The 19,876-nt window shown below is 51.5% G+C and overlaps 8 protein-coding genes across 8 annotated transcripts; 5 read left to right on the plus strand and 3 right to left on the minus strand.

Moving 5' to 3' along the window:
- Positions 1-1,231: 1,231 nt before the first annotated feature.
- Positions 1,232-2,118, plus strand: J3458_020341 (uncharacterized protein; the record flags this gene model as incomplete). The annotated part of the gene is made up of 3 exons (XM_066121980.1): positions 1,232-1,428; positions 1,483-1,775; positions 1,829-2,118. The coding sequence occupies 3 exons, from the start codon at positions 1,232-1,234 to the stop codon at positions 2,116-2,118; spliced, it is 780 nt and encodes a 259-aa protein (XP_065972970.1).
- Positions 1,795-5,171, minus strand: J3458_020343 (uncharacterized protein). Its single transcript, XM_007812255.2, has 3 exons — positions 4,951-5,171; positions 4,734-4,896; positions 1,795-4,676 (listed from the first exon to the last, which is right to left on the minus strand). Exons 1-3 carry the CDS (start codon positions 5,116-5,118, stop codon positions 4,450-4,452), a joined length of 558 nt encoding a protein of 185 aa, XP_007810446.2. The 5' UTR covers positions 5,119-5,171; the 3' UTR covers positions 1,795-4,449.
- Positions 2,844-3,578, plus strand: J3458_020342 (uncharacterized protein; the record flags this gene model as incomplete). Its single annotated transcript, XM_007812256.2, has 1 exon — positions 2,844-3,578. One exon carries the CDS (start codon positions 2,844-2,846, stop codon positions 3,576-3,578), a length of 735 nt encoding a protein of 244 aa, XP_007810447.1.
- Positions 5,172-6,584: 1,413 nt separating the features above from the next.
- J3458_020344 (uncharacterized protein) lies at positions 6,585-6,983 on the minus strand (the record flags this gene model as incomplete). Its single annotated transcript, XM_007812254.2, has 1 exon — positions 6,585-6,983. The coding sequence occupies one exon, from the start codon at positions 6,981-6,983 to the stop codon at positions 6,585-6,587; it is 399 nt and encodes a 132-aa protein (XP_007810445.2).
- A 608-nt stretch (positions 6,984-7,591) lies between these two features.
- On the plus strand, positions 7,592-10,379 carry J3458_020345 (uncharacterized protein). Its single transcript, XM_007812253.2, has 3 exons — positions 7,592-7,912; positions 7,994-8,895; positions 9,008-10,379. The coding sequence occupies exons 2-3, from the start codon at positions 8,724-8,726 to the stop codon at positions 9,238-9,240; spliced, it is 405 nt and encodes a 134-aa protein (XP_007810444.1). The 5' UTR covers positions 7,592-7,912; positions 7,994-8,723; the 3' UTR covers positions 9,241-10,379.
- Positions 10,380-10,531: 152 nt separating this feature from the next.
- Positions 10,532-14,334, plus strand: ASE1_3 (Microtubule bundling protein). The gene is made up of 2 exons (XM_066121981.1): positions 10,532-11,048; positions 11,116-14,334. The coding sequence occupies exon 2, from the start codon at positions 11,409-11,411 to the stop codon at positions 13,362-13,364; it is 1,956 nt and encodes a 651-aa protein (XP_065972971.1). The 5' UTR covers positions 10,532-11,048; positions 11,116-11,408; the 3' UTR covers positions 13,365-14,334.
- A 153-nt stretch (positions 14,335-14,487) lies between these two features.
- On the plus strand, positions 14,488-17,783 carry IRS4_2 (Increased rDNA silencing protein). Its single transcript, XM_007812251.2, has one exon. The coding sequence runs from the start codon at positions 14,769-14,771 to the stop codon at positions 16,839-16,841; it is 2,073 nt and encodes a 690-aa protein (XP_007810442.2). The 5' UTR covers positions 14,488-14,768; the 3' UTR covers positions 16,842-17,783.
- J3458_020348 (uncharacterized protein) lies at positions 17,172-17,657 on the minus strand (the record flags this gene model as incomplete). The annotated part of the gene is made up of 2 exons (XM_066121982.1): positions 17,172-17,365; positions 17,426-17,657. 2 exons carry the CDS (start codon positions 17,655-17,657, stop codon positions 17,172-17,174), a joined length of 426 nt encoding a protein of 141 aa, XP_065972972.1.
- Positions 17,784-19,876: the final 2,093 nt, after the last annotated feature.

Here is a 19,876-nt window from a genome sequence, read left to right on the forward strand (position 1 = left end):
CGACTTTGTTTCTTTCCAGTTCCTGTTCCCGTCCCTGTTCCCGTCCCGTAGGCAGCAGCTGTCCTTCCTTTTATATCTTTCACCCCTCCCATGATTCTATTGATGATAGCCATCCTTTCCTATTCCATCACTCCATTCTGAACTCAACATCAACAGCACATTACCAACCATGCTCAGCCAATTACGTGTCACAGTCGCAATCGCACTGTTGGCACATGAGCTAAAACCTTCCACAGACATAAACACTCTTCGTTTCAAATGTCAATAATGATTGCAGCAAAGGCTTTGTTAGAGGGTAGGCGATGCCTCTCATCTCCCCTTTCACATCTATCCATGCGGCATCCACGTACATCTTCCACAGCTACGTGTGCCGCAAACACACCTTGAGCTGCGCCAGAAAGGATAAACAAAAGAGCTTACCCGAATTCCGCCGTGGCCAAAAACCTCGTGCTTGCGAGCCGTGTTACTAAATAAAGTCTTGTGCGACAAGGCGACACCTTGCTCGCGCTGTGTTTCTCGCGGGCTGACTTGTCGTTTTCGAGATGTCTTCGACTCGGGTTGCTCCAAACAAGATGCAGCTTACTTCAAGTCTAAGTCTGCGGGCCAAGCTCATGCCAGCCTGCCAGTCTCCATCTCTGTGTTTTCGAAGGGCGTTGTGAACCCTGATACTGAGTCAATGCCGGAATACTTTGCCAATGACCAAGCTGTCAATGACAAGGTACCAGATCTTGACTATCCACCCAATTTTCCTGACTTTTCTCTACCCATGATGGCCATGGACGGCGGAAACCTCGACATCCTCTGAACTAAGCACAGCAGTGCCAGCGTTTACCCCGGAAGGGTTAGAGAGATTACGGCATATCTTAGATGAGATTATTCGCGAGTCAGGCAAAAGCCACAAATTCCTCGAGGAGTACGATCCAACATGTACCGAAATATACCACGAAGATCTAGCGCACTCTATCTTTTCGTCGGATAATCATGCTCGATTTATATCTGTTTTCTTTCGACTGAGTCACATACATGTTCCTATCATACGTATTCCATCATTTGGTCATGAAGATACACCGGCAGTCTTAGTTTTAGCAGTTGCGCTAGGTGGTACACTCCACTCCGCACCACGGGACGATACATTATCGTCACGATACTTCTTAACTGTTGCAGAAGACTACATCTTTGGGTATATGCAGGGGCTTTGGTCACCGAGGTTTTCTCAAAACCGAGCAAGAAAATGCTGTATGCACTACAGGCTGCGATAATCTTCCACAATGTTCAATTTATGAGAAACGATGTACAGACGCGACGAAGAAATTCGTCAGTCAGACTTCCTGCTTTGGTGTCTGCGGTGCGGCAGCTGGGGTTAAATCAGTACAAGCATTCTGGGGCGCTGATTTGGGAGAAATTCCAGTATGAAGAGTTGTGCATCCGGTATGTTGCATTTGCCCTCTGTATCAACAAGAAGGCACTAACGGACTCTAAAAGAATTGGTTCTTGGACGGCAATATCTGATTGGCATCAAAGTGGTATGTTTCATGCACCGCCGCAGACGTCTATCAAAGAAGTCGATTGCGACATGCCGTGTCCATTAGAACTGTGGGATGCCACCAACCTCGAGCAATTCGAAGGAAAATTGAAGGAGTTAAAGTACCAGCCTCCACCAATGTGCTTCTCAATCTGTAAATTTGTCGAACTATTAATGAGGGACAACTTGGATAAAGCGCAACCTATTCCAGTCACTAGCCTCAAACTATCCCACCTCCGAGCAGCTACCATGGGTAAGACTTCCAATCATCCATGCAACAACAAAGCAAACATTAATCATGCATAGCATTGAGTTCCATGGCTGTCTCGGCTCATTTAAATGGCACCATGCCTGCAACAGCCCCCGCTCTGCTCCGTGCCATAGATCGATGGCACGACCTTTGGGATGCCGTCATCTCCAAACTGGACTCCGCCTCTCTGCAACGTAGTGGCATGGCCAGGCACAGCACCGATATTAGTGCTCTTATCAGGAAAGTGGTTGAAGTGGCCATTTCTGATACCGAACAATCGGCGTTTTTGAAGGGCGTCGGTCACGAGTCTCTGAGAGAACTGTATGACTTGATATTAAACCATTAGCGAATTATGATACCCGCTGTACGATATATTGGGGCAGTCCTCGGCTATTCAATCCCCACTACTTTATTTCGAATCGGAGATCAGTGGTCTTGGTGCTGATATTGTCCTTTCCTGGCCTATAAAATAAGTTGTGGCTTGCCGCATCGCATTTGGGTCGGCTGATCGTCCCAAGTAACTCCGTACCCTTGGTACGGAAATATATTCGGGTATTCACCTTTTAATTGTTCAGCACCGGTGTATTTGAATCATGAAGCCACGTCGTGGAACGATTTCCACTCTACGGGTCTTATTCTTGACATGGGGTGAAAGCTCACATCACTTCACGTAGATGTTTCCAGCTACATAAAGCAGCTTTGAAAACCTCACTGAGACACTCTCTCTAGCGATAGTGGAGAATCTGTGGCTTACGGATGCACGATACATGGCGCTTTCTTCATGCTCCCCGATACGTTGGACAGGCTGGGTGTCTTCAAGCTCGGCTGCCGAACATATGCAAGCTTCTCATGATTGAGAAGGAGGAAGAGCTTGCATGACCCACTTCAATGCCTTTGAGAGACCTTCGTGAGCCCGTCGTTGGGCATATCTGCATGTCGAAAACAAGAAGTCAGGCTCCAGGCCTCCGACTCATATTATATATATCATCGTCGCGTCTTCCAATGTCAAGCTATGGGTGCTCCAGAACTGTGAAGTAGGAAAACAATGTACTCAGTATCCTATATACAAGGATGACTAGCGATATTAATTCACGCCGGTCTTCGACAAGCGACGTCACTCTGCCACCCAAAGTCAACGATGAATCAGAGCCCGACAATGATCTCCTCTCACCGAAACACCTAGTCAAGAGCCCCTATGGTGTCGACCGAGAGCAACTGGAGGAGTTTTTCAGAGGGTTAGGCACCAAAGGCGTGCATGCCAAGACGCAGATTATCAACCCTGACGAGAGAGATGCGGCTCCCAACCCAGACCATGTTGGCGCGCACGACGAAGCCCGCAAGCCTCCCAATAAAATCGCCAAACACTCTTCAGACCCAACACTCAACATGGCAGAAGTCACCCCGCTGGACCTGCCGCGGGCGTGCAAGCTTGTGCAGGGTGAAACAAAAATCGGCGATGCGCGCCGTGTAGTAATTGAGCCTCCCGACGTCACCTGCCGCAACAGACTGGCCATCTACATGGATATAGAGTTTGCGGATCAAGTGCTGAAGTTGGAGGAAGAATATCTACTCAAGCAGGCTGAACTCATCAGCAAATGGGAAGAAGCAATGGAAGTTGCGCTCGGCAGGGTAACTGAGCTGGGCAGGTCGAGGGCGATCGAAGTCCGGGACAAGCTGCTGGCCTTTGAGGTCAAAAAGGAGGGGGGGTTGCAGTTTAAGCAATTGTTAGAGGAAGTCTGCAGAGTGAGAGAGCGGTTTCAACCGGTGAGCCCCATCTTGAACAAGCTGTCAAGGTCATCAGAATAATCGCCAGAAGTTTGGCGTGAGTAGACGCACAGGTCCGGGGCGATGGGCTGGGCCCTGCCGGATATGTATACAGATTGCCCCTTTTGGAGCTGACATTCACAGGGGGGGGGTTGTTAGCTTCTTCTGATGGTGACTATCGAATAGGTTTCCGGTCAAATTTAGCATGTTGTAAGTGTACCTGTTATGATTATTGTTGTTTAATGAATCATCAGAACCACTTGTATTTTCTTTTCTCTTTGTTTGCGCCCCCATGTAGCAAGTCCCATTTATCTCAACACAATGGCTAACACGCAACCTTCGCATCCTCGGGTGAGAGGAGAGAAACGCTGCAGGGTATTCCCTTGGATAAAGAAGACGTCCTTGTCTCACAGCTCTGCATATTGTCATGGATAACAATCCTCAGTGGATGATGAGTCATTTCATTCACCGGGGTGCGGATTCACGTCCGCCGTACTCTATTACGCTGCGGCACTTGGTGATGACATCAAGTCCAGCATTCTCCTTGAAATGGAGCCCACATTAATGCAGAGGACGTATCTGGGAGGTCTCTCTATTCTACGAGGCGGCCCGCGGTCTTGAATTCGGTGTATTTGTTGGACCGACTACCTTATCATGGAGACCATAAACAATCATCATGAGCCAATTGTTTCGAAAATGATTCTTCTTTCCTTGTTGAGACATGATACGACAATCTCCAGAGCATATCGTACTACATCTCCACTACATTTTTTTTTCGTCCAGGCAATCCGCCGTTCAAGCACAGCTTCTAAACTCAACCAGACGTATGTAAAAATAATAGCGTGGATTCAACCAAGGCATTCCAATTATCTTATTTACAACTCGCCACATTCAGACAAAACCGACGCCCCCTTCAGCAGTGGCAGTCTCCCTGACAGCAAGGGTTGCTGACATAGTTGACGGTAAGCTCTCCCTTGCTAACATCATTGCCAGGCTGGGTAGGAATAGAGCCGCACTGTCGGCACTTGTGGTCTAGCAGGCCCTGGACCTGGTTATATGCGTCCCTGGCGGAACCAGAAGCGCCGTTCTGGTAGAAGGCGCAGACGCTACCCTGGGAGCCGTGAGAGCAGGCAATTTGTTCTATCTCTCCGTGTTAGTAGAAACTGCGGGTTTTGCCCTCGCGATGGAAAGACTTGCGTCCGGTGTTGAAGTGACGGTCGCCGCCGCCGCCAGCAACCAAGTTGCCAATCTGGTCGTGAACTACTTGCATGGAGGCGTCGTTGATGGAGCAGAATCCGGAGCCGCGGCAGTTGATGCCGAGCGCCGCGGCGCTGGAGAGGAACAGAATTATGGAAGAGAACTGCATATTGATGAGTTTTCTGGGGTGTATCGAGGAAGAGTGGGAAATGTGTACGAGTTGAGGTCCTTTTTGCAGGAGATTAGAGGCGGCAGTGGGCAAGCATTTATGTTTTTTCCTCCGTGAGTCGTTCTTGTAGTCTGTATAACATGTATTTCTCGTGCCAACTATGTTTGAGGAATCAGCTGGTAGGCAGGACGGCGGCAACTTGGACCCAGCAAGCATGGGCAAGGAAAGGGTACTCGTGAACGGTACGGAGGAATGTACCGGTACTTGGGTCCGCCGTGTCTACATCTTGCACCAATATACATGCGGATTGCCGTTTCTGTGACCGTCACACATGGACGTGAGGCGACCATCTCTGTGGTCAGGATGCGTGGACAACTTCCGAGGAACAAACCGCTTACGAGTTACTAACTACCCAATAGAGAAATAGTCAGTCGGGTCCAACTGTTTCAACTATCCCCGTGTCCATTATTCCGGGTTCCTCCTCAGCCATGTCCCTGATTCAGAGCCAAGGTAGCTCCAGCTCCACATTGGGTTGTGCTTATTTCCCACCAATGGTCTCGGTAGATCATCATCATAGATCGGAAGCCTTCTCCGTAAGCTGCCAACTACAAGCTACTCGTTAAGCTATTGGCGCTAGTTGAGTTGTCCTCGAGGGCGTTCTACAGAGCTCCCGGAAAGAAAAGGGGCATGGCGTCCGCTTCGCGCTTATACAGGGTTCCTTCCTTGGATATCGGATCATCGGTGAGCCTTGTGTGTACATGTAGTAGTATGTACTTCATGGCGTTATTGCCGAGTGTGACGGTCCCTTGTCTCTGCCGCGACTGGGTCTGCTGTATTGTGACGGCCGGCAGTCATTGTTGAAGGGCACGAGTGATGTGCAGACATGGATTTCTTCAGCACCGGACCCTTCTGGCGGATTCAGCACTTCCAAGAGCGGGATTCTGGTACTCCTACGGAGTAGCTTGGAGGGACCTGGGGAGATGAACGACCCTGGGAGCGCTGGACGGGTCCATGTCGCCCTACACTAGTGCTTACATGTACTGGTCAATAGGTGAGGCGTTGTAGATCTGTAGATCCTATCAAGTGTCAATGCTATTCTTCCCTGGTTTTGCTTTGTCGGCATCCCAATTGACAGCCGAATCATAGAAGTGGCTGGGGGGAAATCTCGGAATAGCTTCTTTTCTCAAGTGACCTTGGATGTCCTGGGTCAAGAACTCAGGCAGGCCAATATGTGCGAACCGGAAGATCCAGCGTTTTTCTTCAGGACAGGGGCAACCTTGATGTCTGTCAGCACTTGTCCGTGGACCTACTTCTCTAGTCATTTCGAGGATGTGACGAAAATAGGGTCGGGACACTACTTGCCGCCCGGAAATAGTTCTCAATATCCCACTAATAAACGTGCCGATGAGTCATCACCTAACCGTCACATTGAGGCGGATGGCCTACTCTTTCCTGACATGGAGTGAGAAAGTTACGGCTAGAATTACAGGTTAGACATTTAACACTTTTTTTCACAGAATAATGTCCCATGTGTTCGACACTTTGACAGCACGCTTATCAAGAAAACCGTTCAGAGTAAAATGGCTTGTTCAGTTGTCTAGCACAGAGTCATCTTCCCGGCTCCCGTCTCGTCGAAATGTCCTACAGTGTCCCAACACCGCAGAGTTATCACGTCCTACATCCTAGCAAGCGCCCTGGCAGTGAGGATCCCCAACAACATTAACAGTGAGCTCCCCCTTGCTCACATCATTCCCGGGCTGAGTAGGCACAGAGCCGCACTTCTTGCACTTGTGGTCAAGCAAGGCCTGGAGAAAGCCCGACGTCTGCTCAGCCGTGCCGGTGGCGCCGTTTTGATAGAAGGCGCAGAGGGACCCCGTGCAAGCAATCTGCTGGCCGGTGTTGTATCTGCGATCGCGAGGCTGGATACCGTCCACGATGGCCTTGAGGTTGATGAGGTTTCCGGCCGCGCCGTCCGATGGGCAGAGTCCGGAGCCGCGGCAGTTGATGCCCAGGGCCGAGGTGGAAGCCGCGAGGGCAGCAATAGAGGTGATGATTGAGAACTTCATCACGTGTAGAATCATATGTGTAGGAGGTTGTGATGGTGGTGGTGGTGGTATACAACAGAGATTGGGGATGGCGGGGGACTAAATAGCATTGATGAATATCAATGGGAGATTCTTCTAGCTAGGAGCAACAGGTTTCAAGGCAAAGTCCGTATCACAAGCATATTGGTCGGGCATGGCAAGCCTGGTTCCGTACAAGTTGTCCAAGATAAACACCGGTTATGGCGTGCCAGCTCCAAGCCTCATGGTAATCGCTTACCCATTAGTCGACGACTCAACTATTATCGATCACGGTACTCTGTAACTTGACTTGGTTGCCGCTACTGTCTACCGGCCAGCGCTGAACCGGCATTAGCCCGCACATTGTTTGGTTTGAGAGAGTTCACCAACGTCGTCACCGTACATGACAGCGTAGCTAACAAAGGCCATGCTAAGGAAAGCTACCTCTCAACAACTCCACAACTCCCAAGGTACGGATTGCCGCATTTGTATAGGTGGAGTGATTCTCGCCGTATGGGTGAGATGCTCCAGTCCGGCGATGGACCGATACGACCCAAGCACGCACACATGTTATAATTCCAGTCGAAGCTTTCCAAGTCGTCCTTGCCATAGTACGCATTGTGCTCACCGGGGAATAAAGACAGCCTTCTCTCTCCTCACCGCCTCTGCTTCCAAAAGCACAGCCATGTCTCACATTCGTCCGTTTTCCCAGGCCCATCACAAACGGTCAAGCACTGGGGGAGAAGTCTCAGCCGTCTAAAGCTCCCACGCTTTGCTTCGCCATGATCTATTGCCGGAAAAATAGAGGCGCTTAAAGTGATCGACACGGGTCTTCCAGCACGTCGGTCCTCTTTTACCCATGCCTCATGTAAGACGAAGGCTTGGCTGACGGATAGGCCGTCTTTTATCGGGCATCGGCACGGATAGATGGCAATAGATGGCACCTTGTAGGTGCCTGCCGCCTCGCTGAACTGGCGAGGAGATTATGATAGAGTATAAAGCTAATTTGGTCTCGGTTCCATGGAAAGTCCGGACTGACCGAAATTCGAATGGTCCCTCTGCATGTAGAGAAGCTAGCCCGGCGTCACATTGAGAACTTGCGCTCCGACCGAAACACCCAATCGGCCCCTCACAAACTGGGACAAAAGGACTTAAGCGCTGACTATGGGGAATGTCGGTCGATCAAGGAGCTAGACGGAACTCGCTGCCTTGGATGTTCGTTGCTTTTCGCCTGCGGGCAGCATTGTCGCGACGATCTGCCGCTCGGCATCTGATCCCAGCTGGACTGACCATGTGGACCTCTGCTCAGTAGTGACATCAGTGTGTCTTTGTTTGGTGTAGCTTTCCATATTGATGTGGTCTGGCGAATGAGAAAAGGCATAGAACACACGAGACTTTGTGCAACGAGCGTAGTAGAAGGGTTCGAAACCATCTTGTCGCGTGGTTGGGCTTAATGAGGAGGTACTTTGAAACAATGGGGAATTTGTACCAGTTACTTGAATTTCATCGTATACCTAGGTAGTCAGCATGATACTCGTGCAGAAGTATGTGGGCAGGGCATTTAACTGTGGTAAGTGCTGATTTTGGGGTTTCTCTGTTGAGCAGTTTAGTCTTCTGTCTACTTCTTCTCTGTTTTCCGAGAGAAGGTGCTTTTGCTCTTTAGGATCTTATAAAACAGCCTGTCCCTCCACCCAAGAGTTGCAACTGTCAACTATCCCTCATTCAACATAGAATACTTTTCCTGTATCAGTCGTCATCATGGCATCTCTCAGCATCATCGCCACATTTATTGCCAGTGCGGCCGCTCTCGGCATCAACTGCCGCGGCTCCGGTGGTTGCACATTCAACAATGCCAAGCTGAGTGATGTCTTGACCCAAGTCAAACAGATTCAGGCTCAAGGCAACGGTAATCATCATTACAACACCGGAGGTGAGTTGACCCCCTCCAGGCTGAAGTCGGGAGTCTCTAGTCATGCCCATAATGGAATGACTACATTCCTTTTCGAGACGTCATGTTCGCAGAGTTGCTAATGAAGACACAGTCCAACTCGCCTGTGCCCAGGGCCAATACTCGTCTATCTGTGCCTTCTACCAAAACGGTGCAAGCGGCACAGCAAATGATGCCGCTGGTCAGCTGCAGGGACTTATTGATCACAAGTGCACACAGTGTGGTTCTATTCCCACCCAGCCCGGGAATGATGTTGGCAAGGGCGAGCTCACGGTGAACATTGTGAGCGCCCCTTGCTGTAAAGGCAACTGCGTTTGTCCCATTTAAGGTGTGGATGTGGTTGTAAATACATTTGTACGAAAGCTCATGAGCCGGGTGTAACTGTCGCAGCCAAACGTCGTCTCCGTGTCGTTAGTTAGCAGAGCGCTGATAATTGAGATGCTGGCGCGACATAGCCGTCTCTGTGTATGTACTCGATTAATATGAATAACTGAGAGAACTTTGTGTGGATCTCGATATATCAGAAACCCGCAGACGCTTCCAAATCCTTTCTATGGGTTACACTCAGGATAAGATGCAATGACATTAAAGTTATGAGATTCTAGCAGCTACCGACTAGCACCTCGGACTGAATCGAATGAATGAAGAGCGACTGCTCCTCATCCTTCCGCTTTGAAGAGTATGCGCTGGAGCATGGTCAAGGACTGCACCCCCAGGAACACAATGCTTCTGGTCAAAGGCCGTTCATGGAACCGAGTGGCCTCATTTTTGTAGGGGAGTTGGTTGATGCAGCGGACAAAGTGCTGCGATGTTGCCCGATACCAAAGAACCTGCACCCGAGATAGAAGAATCGCTAAGACGTTCTCTGGAGAAGAGATGTATGACATTACACAGCAGGATATTTGGTCTATCAGGCTCGGAAATGGAATTCGCCGTTTGTCATTCGTAGATGACTATTTCGAGCCGCCCCAACTCGAACAATTTCCTTCAGCTTTCGGAATGGATCGGACGATTGCTGAGCTCCTTCAACATCGGGATTAATCCATCTAACATTGAAAACATCCCTCATGAATAATAGTATCATGCCATCAAAACAGAAGAGCACGGTCGGGTGGCTTGTGGAATTCGTGTCAGCTCAAGCCACACGCCCATCATGGCGACGCAGACAAAACAAACATGCAAGGCGCATGCGGAGGGATACAACGCCTTCCTTTCAATAGTCCTCGGAAGCACGTGCTCTACCACAGCAGGATAAAGAGTCGCGCTAAAAGGTATTACTTGAGTAGCCAGCAAGCATACCTAGACAATGTCAAATAAATTGTAGTATACCAAGGCGACGCAGACGCACCTACGGCCAATGGGCACATGGGCACCCCGCAAGCCAAATCGATGGAGGGGGGGGCATCGAAATCTGAAACGACGAATCAACTTAATAAAGGGTGATCGTTTACCGTTTTTACTTTCTCTTCCCTGGCTGCGTGCCCATCTTTGATCCAACAATTGACTTGAGCCAGAGGTTGTCGAGGTGGGGAATGGGGTTGTGTGCGGCGTTGTCATGGCAACAGAACGATAAACTCGATGGCCCATGGCCAAACAGTGGAACATGGCCTCATAGCCAATCGAAAGCAATCAACTGGCCTTCCCTCGCATCTCAAGTGCTCTCGTCTCTCACGCTCTGTTGTTCGCAGCCGATAGTTTTACAGTTCACAATTCAGTGGCCAATCTGGATGCATCACCAACCCTCGTGATAGTCCGTATATGATGATTTTACGCCGACGCCAAAACGGACTGACTGCGGCAACAACACCACATCGCCAAGTAAACACAGACCGCACATAGAACTGCAGCCAACCCACAGACGCAGACTGGGAACAGACAGACGAGAGCGCCACTTTGAGGGAAATTCTACGCGCGCCTACCAGTCAAAACAATCATTGTCTGCATCCCACCTTCGTCCTATACACACTGCACAGGGTCACCTTTGCCCAGGTACACCGCCGTTTTGTCGTGACACGAGGAGAATCATGGACACCAGTTACCTGGCCCAGCAGGTCAATAGCAGCATTGCGCAGTTGCATGGCCTGTTTGACGAGATTGGAGTTCCCAATCATGAGCGCGAGGCTCGGGAGTCAGAGGTACTTCTTCTCGGCCTCTGCATCTCAAATTCAATCACTTGTAAAAGCATGGCTGACCAATTCGCAGCTCTTCACGGCTCTGTCAGAAGCACTCAGTAGCCAAGTGCGCCTGGTCACGACGGAGAAAAAGGACATGATTGATGAGGCCAAGAAGATTATCACAACCATCCGACAAATGGAAGCGTCGCTGGACGATTCTAAGCCCCGGAGAGGAGAATACCAGGAGGACGAAGAGTTCAAAATCACTTACCCTCTGAACCGCTGCGTGCAGAGCCTAAGGGAGAAGCATATTCAAATAAGCCGTCTGCACAAGGAACGTTTCGAGCAGGTGAAAAGTAGGGTGTCCGTCATGTTCCAGCAATGCGGCTTGTCGTGCTAATGTTTGATACAGCGCTCGTCGAAGCCCTCGAGTCGTACTCATCACATCTCGAGCCAACTTTTGTTCAGATCGCGCTTCCGCCCACGGGACCAAACCAATCTCTCCCGCCCACGTTCGACATATCCAACACGTACGTCGAGAAGCTGGACGCTGAGTTCACCCGAGTGTATGACGAATACATGCGCCGCATTGCTTCGGTACAGGCATTGTCCAACCAGATTATCCAACTTTGGGCAGAACTTGGCGTGCCTCAAGCTCAGCAAGACGGTGCGATTGTTAAGTACTACAGAGATGCGCCTGAGCAGCTTGGTCTCCACAAGGAAGATCTCAACAGGCTTCAGACGAAGCGAGATCGCCTGTCAGATGAGAAGAAGAACCGCGAGAAGAGACTAAAGGATCTCAAATCCGCTGTCGAGGCCTTGTGGCTGAAACTTGGCATCGACGAAGGCGAAACTAAGAATTTCCTCAACAAAAACAGGGGATGCGGTGTCCGTCAAATCAATGAGTTCGAAGACGAATTGGCGCGCCTGAACGAACTGAAGAGACAAAACCTCCACCTCTTTGTTGAAGATTCCCGCGTCAAGCTCCAGGAACTGTGGGATTCGCTATACTTTTCGGAAGACGAGATGCTCGAGTTCACTCCGGCCTTTTCTGACGTATATAGTGACGCCCTATTGGAGGCGCACGAGCGCGAGGTCGCACGACTAGAGGCACTCAAAGAGCAACGCGCGCCAATTCTGGCCGTGGTCGATAAGCACAAGAGCCTGATCAAGGACCGGGACGACCTCGCAGCGTCGAGCCAAGATGCTTCCCGCCTCATGATGCGCGGCCAAAAGGGTGAGAAGCGAGATCCCGGAAAGCTTCTGAGAGAGGAAAAGATGCGCAAGCGGATAGCCAAGGAGCTGCCCAAGGTGTCAGCCGAAGTCCGCAAGATGCTCGAAAGATGGGAGGACGAGTACGGTCGGCCGTTTCTGGTATTCGGAGAGCGCTATCTTGACGAATTAGAACCAGAAGAAACGAAGAGGGCTGGCCCTGCTTCACGATCCAAGACTCCAGCAAAAGCACCTCCGTCGACGGTGAAAAAGTCAGCAGGTCTCACGAGAGTCCCTAGCACAAAGGCGGTACCGCCTCGCTCCATGACCAAGACTCCGACGGCGGCGGGCCGAACTGCTACGAAGAAAATGCAATCGCCAGGCAAGACCAATGCGATACACGGCAGACAAAGCCCGTCGAGGATTCCCGCTCGTGTTCCCCTGTCGAACTTGAAGACAGGCGGCAATTCCCCCGAGCGTCCATCACGACCAGAATCTAGGGCAGAGACTCTTCGAAACGGTGCGCCAGTCCGTGCTCCTCCACCAAAAATGCGTGACTTGAAGTCAGTTCCCGAACTACAGACACCAAAGAATCCTTACAAGCGAACAGGCATCGAGTCGAGCATTGTGCGCCAAGTTGAGCCCGAGGATGTCTACGACGACCGCCCTCAAACTTCCCGGGGAATGCGATCCAATTCCAACCTGTCCAACCACACGCAGCCAGCGTATTACGAGGATGCATATGACGACCGTTATGACGATCGCTATGATGACCGCTACGCCACAATTCGCGGTCCACGTTCTGCATATCCGCAAGGGGCGCCTTCGAGACAACTCTCAAACAATTCACACACGTCGACTGCCATCTCGGGGTCTGAGAATTGGGAAACATACGATGATAACAGCGAGCCGGAAGTAGACGTCTCAGAAGACTATTATAACAAGCTCCGAGCTGCGCGTGGCAAGAGATATGAGCCAGAGCAGGGCCATGGACCTACAAGCAGCCAAGCCAAACGCCTAAGAGGCATTCCAGGGACACCATATGCAGCAGCGCCAGTCATGATTGATCACGATGGTAACCGAATCATTTCGGGCAGCGAATGGACTGATGAAGATGTGTTTTGAAGATGCGATGGAACCACACGAACTTTGAATCCCGTTCAAGGCAGTCTGGTCATTTGAAACTCGCGGTGACGGCGTGCAGATTTTCACGAAACTTATGTGTGATGCTCGCTATCCTCTGTCTTGGCCGACCAGCAGCGTCGTTGCTACTCGGATGGATTTATGATGCAACGGATAACGCTCCCTCTCATTCCGTGCATTGGCTAGGTCACTTCGAGACCTGCACCAGGCGTGCCTACATCTCTCTTACCTATGGCTCTTGCCCAGGGCTGGCGTCCATGGGCATGCTACGGATTTTGAACTTGTACCTATCTAGGATTTGTCTTGTTCTATTTTTTTATTATTGTCGGGGGCTATTCTGAAGACTGGTGTTTTATACTGAACGACAAGCTTGCAAAAGCGCCCAGGACTTATATACTAAGGCGGTGCGTACCATGCTTTGCGGGATTGACGGAATGAAGAGGATTTTGATAATGGGAATTGACGGGGCGAACAAGGAACAAGTCCAGGGAGGGGCGAGGGAAATGGCGTTTGGGAAGCTGGCGTTTGTGATCTTTTTTTTTTGCGACTTGCATATAGGGTCTGTACAGTGTTGTTGTGAATAAGACGTTCTGGTGCTTGCAATCAAGCCTCTGTTTTACTTGGCTTTTGTTTGTGCGTATAATTCAAGACTTTTTTGCTCCTGAAGTTGGTCTGGTCTGGTTTGCCATGTCATTCCCATGATGCGTCAAAGAGTGAGTGAAGGGGGCAGTGTAAATATCTGATCCCGGTCTGCAGGGGCCGTGGTTAAAAATACTGCCATTATCCGGAGCTGATTATTTGTTTGGTTTTGGTCTGTCAGTGCTCGACTTGGCCAACGTTTTGCAATGGAAAATGAGGGATAGGAACAAGTCTGATGGCAGAGTAATACGAGAACTGAAATAGACAGAATGCGCAAGTGTGGAGCTCGCCATGTTGGCTATGTTCAACTCACATCGCATCCTGGTCGTGCGATAGTACTGCCAATGATCCAAAAATAAATGTGCAGAGCAAGCTCAACGACTGATGGAATAGGGGAGGGCAAAGAATGTTGTTGGCTCGGATGGCTTGGATCAAGGTGGCTGTTGGGGGACCTGCGCCGTCCCTTCCGACGTCGAAATTCCGTCTCATCTCCACATTTTGACTTCCCCGTCTTCCGAGCTGTCATCTCGTCCTTCTGCATTCTTTGCCAAATGCTTTCCAGAGCATTTGTGCTTGTATTTGGGGTCCCGGGACTGACTTGCTTGCCCTCTTTAAAAAAGCCTACTCTCCTTTTCTCTACGGAGCGCCCGCCGCCGAATTCGACCCCCCTTTTGTCTGGCCAACGCGTTCGCTGCCCCTTGTCTGCAAAACCTCCCTGATGTCGTTACCATTCGTCTTGTCCCGGCGATGAATCCCGCCGCGGCATCTCACTCGGGTGGCTCGCAGGACGACGCTGCGACTGCTCTGAGAGGCGCCTCTCTTGCCTTTCAGCGTAGTCCAGCAGTGGGAGCTACGTCGCCGCCGCATCACGGCAAGGACGGGGCCTCGTCCTCGGTCGGTCGGTCGAGAAGTCCGCTTGGAGTGGCTCTGGATGCCACGGGCGACGGGGGCAGTGGTGCCCACGGCCGTCACGTCGATTCTCCTGGGTACCGGGCGGGTGTGGTTGCTGCCCGACTGCATCAGTTGAACGGCTCGCATGCACAGCTGCAGCCGACGACGTCTGCGCAGCGGCTGGATCCGAAGAGCCCGAGTTTCATTGCCGCTACGCTGGCGGCCAGCAGGAGCGTGAGTCCGAGTCCCATGGCCAGAACGCCGCGGAGGAAGAGTAGCTTCGGGGCCGCGAGTGTCCTGGGGAACGCGGATGCCGTTGATTCGGAGAGCATTGCTCCCGCGGGCAACTTGATATCCATGTTTGAGGCAGCCCGGGACGGCACCGAAACGACGAGGAAACCAGCACGACGGCGGACGCCGCCTCCTGGAGAACCGGAAGATGCCACGCGGGGGGTGGACGTGCCGGCAGACAGGAGAGAACCGGCGCCGTCGCCGAAGACAAAGAGTCGTCATGTACGGCCGCCCACGCCTCCGCAGGGTGCGGATGAAGCGCGTTCAAGCTCCATGCCGCCGAAACAACCGCCCACTCCTCCCCATAGAAGCTCGGAAAAGATATCAGCCATGCCAATGCCCAAGCCGAAGCCGCCGCGGGAACTGACCTCTCCGCCAAAACCCCCTCCCAACCCTGCGAAACCTCAGCTTCCTCCGCCTGCGGGACCAAAGCCAGGACAGGCTGGGATGTTGCCACCACCCCCAAGACTTGCCGCCAAACCAGCGCCTAAACCTCTCAAAGTGCGGCTTCCGAGTCCCCCTTCGGTGGTGAGCACGTCTACACCCGAAGTTTTATCCCCCAAGCCGGTGAGGTTGATCACGCCCACGCTAGCACCTCCGGTGTTGAGCAGCCCTGGCGCGTACGATGAAGCCGACTCTTCACCTTCACCAGATCCCGACAAGCGTACTCAAACTACAAGTCTACGGCCTCCAAAGCCTCCAAAACCCCGGGGAAGCCAGAGACTGGCAGCAAGCAAATCTGGCAGCCGAAGTCGGCGCCGTGGGAATTCAGACACGCCCTTGCCCCGTGGCAGCTCATCCGCAACGCCTCTCACGGAATTTGGTTTGCCAATCGTCTCTCCGCCCCCTCCACAGCAACAACAACAGCAGCAACAACCTATTCGTCACATACGCCGGAAAAAAACGCCTCCTCCTCTTCCCGCGAGACGACGAGAATCGGTAGCTAGTGCACCAACATCCCCTGTTCGCGATGCGCCTCGACGTCGCCGGCCCACCAACACGTCTACCACCAATCTACCACTCGATCCCCTTACTAGCGCCATGATGGCTAGTTCCCTCGCTTCCTATAGACTCACGCCTCACAACACCGGATCCTCCCTTCCTCCACCGAGTCTGCCTAAACGTCAGAAATCGCCTCATCTGCTCCAGACTCTTCGGCAGCCGCAAAGCCACTCCGACGACGACCCAGAACGTCTAAAAATAGCACACCGCCACAAATTATCCAGTAACAAGCACGCGCACCACGAAGGGTCGCGGAAACGATGGCGGGATCAAATCACACAGAGGGAACGCAAACGATACGAGGCAGTCTGGGCGTCTAATCGCGGCTACCTGCTCAATGACGACGGACCGTCGCAGAGCGTAGACAGTGGCCTGCACAGAATCGCGGCAGACTGCGTCGCAAACGTGGTGGTTAGGGAGATTTGGAAGCGGTCCCGGCTGCCGGAAGACGAGCTCGTCGAGGTCTGGGAGCTGGTTGATCGCGGACACGCTGGGATGCTGACGAGGCAGGAGTTCATCGTGGGCATGTGGCTGATTGACCAGCGGCTGAGGGGGAGGAAGCTGCCCGTGCGGGTGTCTGATAGCGTGTGGGACAGCGCGAACGGAGTGCGTATTTCGAAGCCCAAGACCAGGTGATGCGTGCTACATCTGTTGTTTTCTTTTTTTTTTTTTTTTTTGGGCTGGAAAGTCCAGTGGTCAAGACTCAAGAGGAGGGGGAATATGAGCATTGCAGCATGATACCCCCACGTCGATCCTTCGATGTGGAAAAACAGGTCGCATAGACGGGCTTACGAGCCCTTTGTTTAATACACGGTTCGCCGGTCAACCGGCTTGGTTGGAATATCAAAATAGTACTATTTGTATTGCAATCTATCAAGGCTCGCTTCTCGTGACCGGAACAGGCAGCTACTTTTTTCTTCTCTCTCTCTCCCCCTCTAACTCCTTGCAAGACTTTGCAAGATCTCTCTAGGGCTGGCTGGAAACATACTTGGTGGACGTCTCGTCGCCAAACGTAACGCTGACGTTGTAGTTGCTCAGCGTGGGCATGTGCAGCGCGCCGTACAGACTCATCAAGCTGGCGGTGATGAGGCCCTTGCCTCTGGGGGCGTTTTGCGGAATAGCAAACTGCTTGGTGAAACTGTGTAGTTGGTTCGATTCACCTGCTCGTTTTTTTTGTAAGCGCTCATCAGCCAAAAGGGAGGAGGGTTCATAAACCGTACCGGGACCGAGATACATTGACCCCGCGACGAGTCCCAGGCTCTCGGGCGTTCCGTGGCCCGGGGCGTAGCCAAACGCAATGGCTACGTCGTACACGGCCTGGATGTAGTTCTCGCTGACGATGGTGGCGTTGATGGTGTCGCCCGGCTTGATGGTCTCGGGGACGGATATGCCTGTGATGCGGGCGTGGGCGAGGGCCAGGAGACTGGCGGCGACGGCAATTGAAGCACGCATGGCGAGGATATAGATGGCCAAGATTGGGGACAGAGCAGTCTTTGATGATGGGTGTGATTTGTATGATGCCGGTTTCGAGATGTGACGCGGGGGGACGGGTTGTGATACTTGTATGTTGCGGTTGAATTCTATCTTTTTTTTTTTTTTTTTTTACTCGCTATGCGCTGAGAGCTAGCTAGATTTTGTCAATTTGAGGGAACCTGTTTGGACTCGGGCTCGGAGCTTGGTTGTTTGCCAGTGTTGGTCATCAATCGGACCTACTTGACCTTTTGCTGTTGGCCCTGGCCGGCAGACACGAGCCCGTCTTACATGCTGTTGGCCGCATCTCATGTTCGTATTGTCCTCTGGGGGTTTCCAGTTCCGGCGCCTCGGGACTGTGAATTCGCTCTGTGCATGGCTGGACCGTCCATTCATGCAGGCGCTGCCGCCGGTGCTCGTGCTGATCGTCGCGCACCCGATCAGCGTGCCGCACGCACCACGTATCGCTGCAGGCTCGTAAAGCGTCGGCCCAATCATCCGGAATCTTTTTTGGGCGTCTTTGTCCTCGGCTTTGGGCTTTTCGGGCCGCGGAATCCCCCCTTTTCAGGTTGGCATGGTCGGGGCGGCATCGAGCTGGCAACCATGGCCTCAACGGCTTGGATTTGGTTTTTCGGAACCATGCGTCATTTTGCCTGGCGTGTATTTCACACGCGTCCGTCATCCATCTCTGCGTAGTCTTCCCAGGTGCCGCTCAATACAACGGCCACATGTGCGTGCGTCCTTTGCTCCAGCAGCACACGTGTACAGACTCGAAACGAGTGTCGAATAGCAGACCATATCTGCAGTCATTGCTGCACGGCTGCGGCTCACCGCAAGTAACCAAACTAGACTCGATGTATCCAGAGCTCTATTAATACTTATTATTAAAATAGAGCACAAAGTTCTAAAAAAAATTAATTATTATCAACTTATTTTTGGTCAAGGCAATCTCTAGGCACGCTCCCACTCCATGTCGACTTCGTCCACTGTAACCACTACGACGATAAGGAGGGAAAAAAAGAATTCAAGGTGCTAAAGGAAAAGCTAGCGTGTTACTTGTTCAGGTTGCATTATATAGAAGATAAGTAACCTCTCCATAAGCCTAAGGCTTGTAAGAGAGTAATGGAAAAAATGAAAATGAGGGCATCGCCAGTTACAGCCGTCCAGAGCACGTATATTCGAACGGACAGACTCTGACCATTTCAAAACCATGGCGTAGAGCTCGTTCTTGCGATCAACTTGGGTGAATTAAATAACCCATCGTAAAACTCTCTCTCGTCTTCTCCTGGCTTATAAGGCTCCATTTCGCCGGCAGAACTGTGCATGTAGAAGTGTCTTCTAAAGTTCTAATAGGACAAGGCAGTCCTGTACGCGGCTATTCAGTATCTTTCTCTGGAAGATACATGTAGCCATTAAATACCTACCTAGGTAGGTAGGTAACTAGCACCACTTGCCCTTAAAGGGGGGGGGCGCACCTGCCTTGCCTACTAGGAACCCAGGTACCTACCTATAAGGTGGGTTTATTCAACATCAATTGATCTTCTCTGGCGAATACATCACCCTTTAAATACACTATATTAATAATAAAATTACAAGTATATTCTTTTTATTCTTTTACGTAAATAATTTAATAAGTGTTATATAAGTATTATGTCTAGTAACACTATACACTAGCCGTACCAAGCTAAAGAATCGTAACCGTAACACACCACGTAATACACCATGAACGCTTCGCGATGCGTCAGACGCTAGCAAGATTGGTAATCCATTGCCGCGCGCTATCTAATACCAACATACTATAGTATGTAGCGCGACAGCCAGGTAACTGATCTGGTAAATACATTTTGCCTCCCACTGTGGGTAGCCGGCCAGTGTATTACTAGAAGTCCAGAACTAAGCTGATAGATCGTTCGGAAACCCCGGCGCAGGGGATGTACGAGCCAGTCAGCCCAGGATAGAACCCAATGTTAGAGGGGACAGCTATAGCAGAGCTTAATGTCTACTCCGACCCATGAGTCGCGCCTCCCTTCTCTCTGAATTCTGGAGATGCCGGGCCTTGGTTCGACAGATGCTTGCCCGTAGGATTAAACTTTTCGCTAAGGTTACGACGGACCGGCGGACCGTCATATGGTTCGAGTAATATCAACGGGACGAGGCCCGCGGGTTTTGACAAGGCAAGGGCTGCGTACTGGGTCATATCG

The sequence above is a fragment of the Metarhizium acridum genome (assembly GCF_019434415.1).
Source record: "Metarhizium acridum strain ARSEF 324 chromosome Unknown scaffold_573, whole genome shotgun sequence".
Lineage (NCBI taxonomy): Eukaryota > Fungi > Ascomycota > Sordariomycetes > Hypocreales > Clavicipitaceae > Metarhizium > Metarhizium acridum.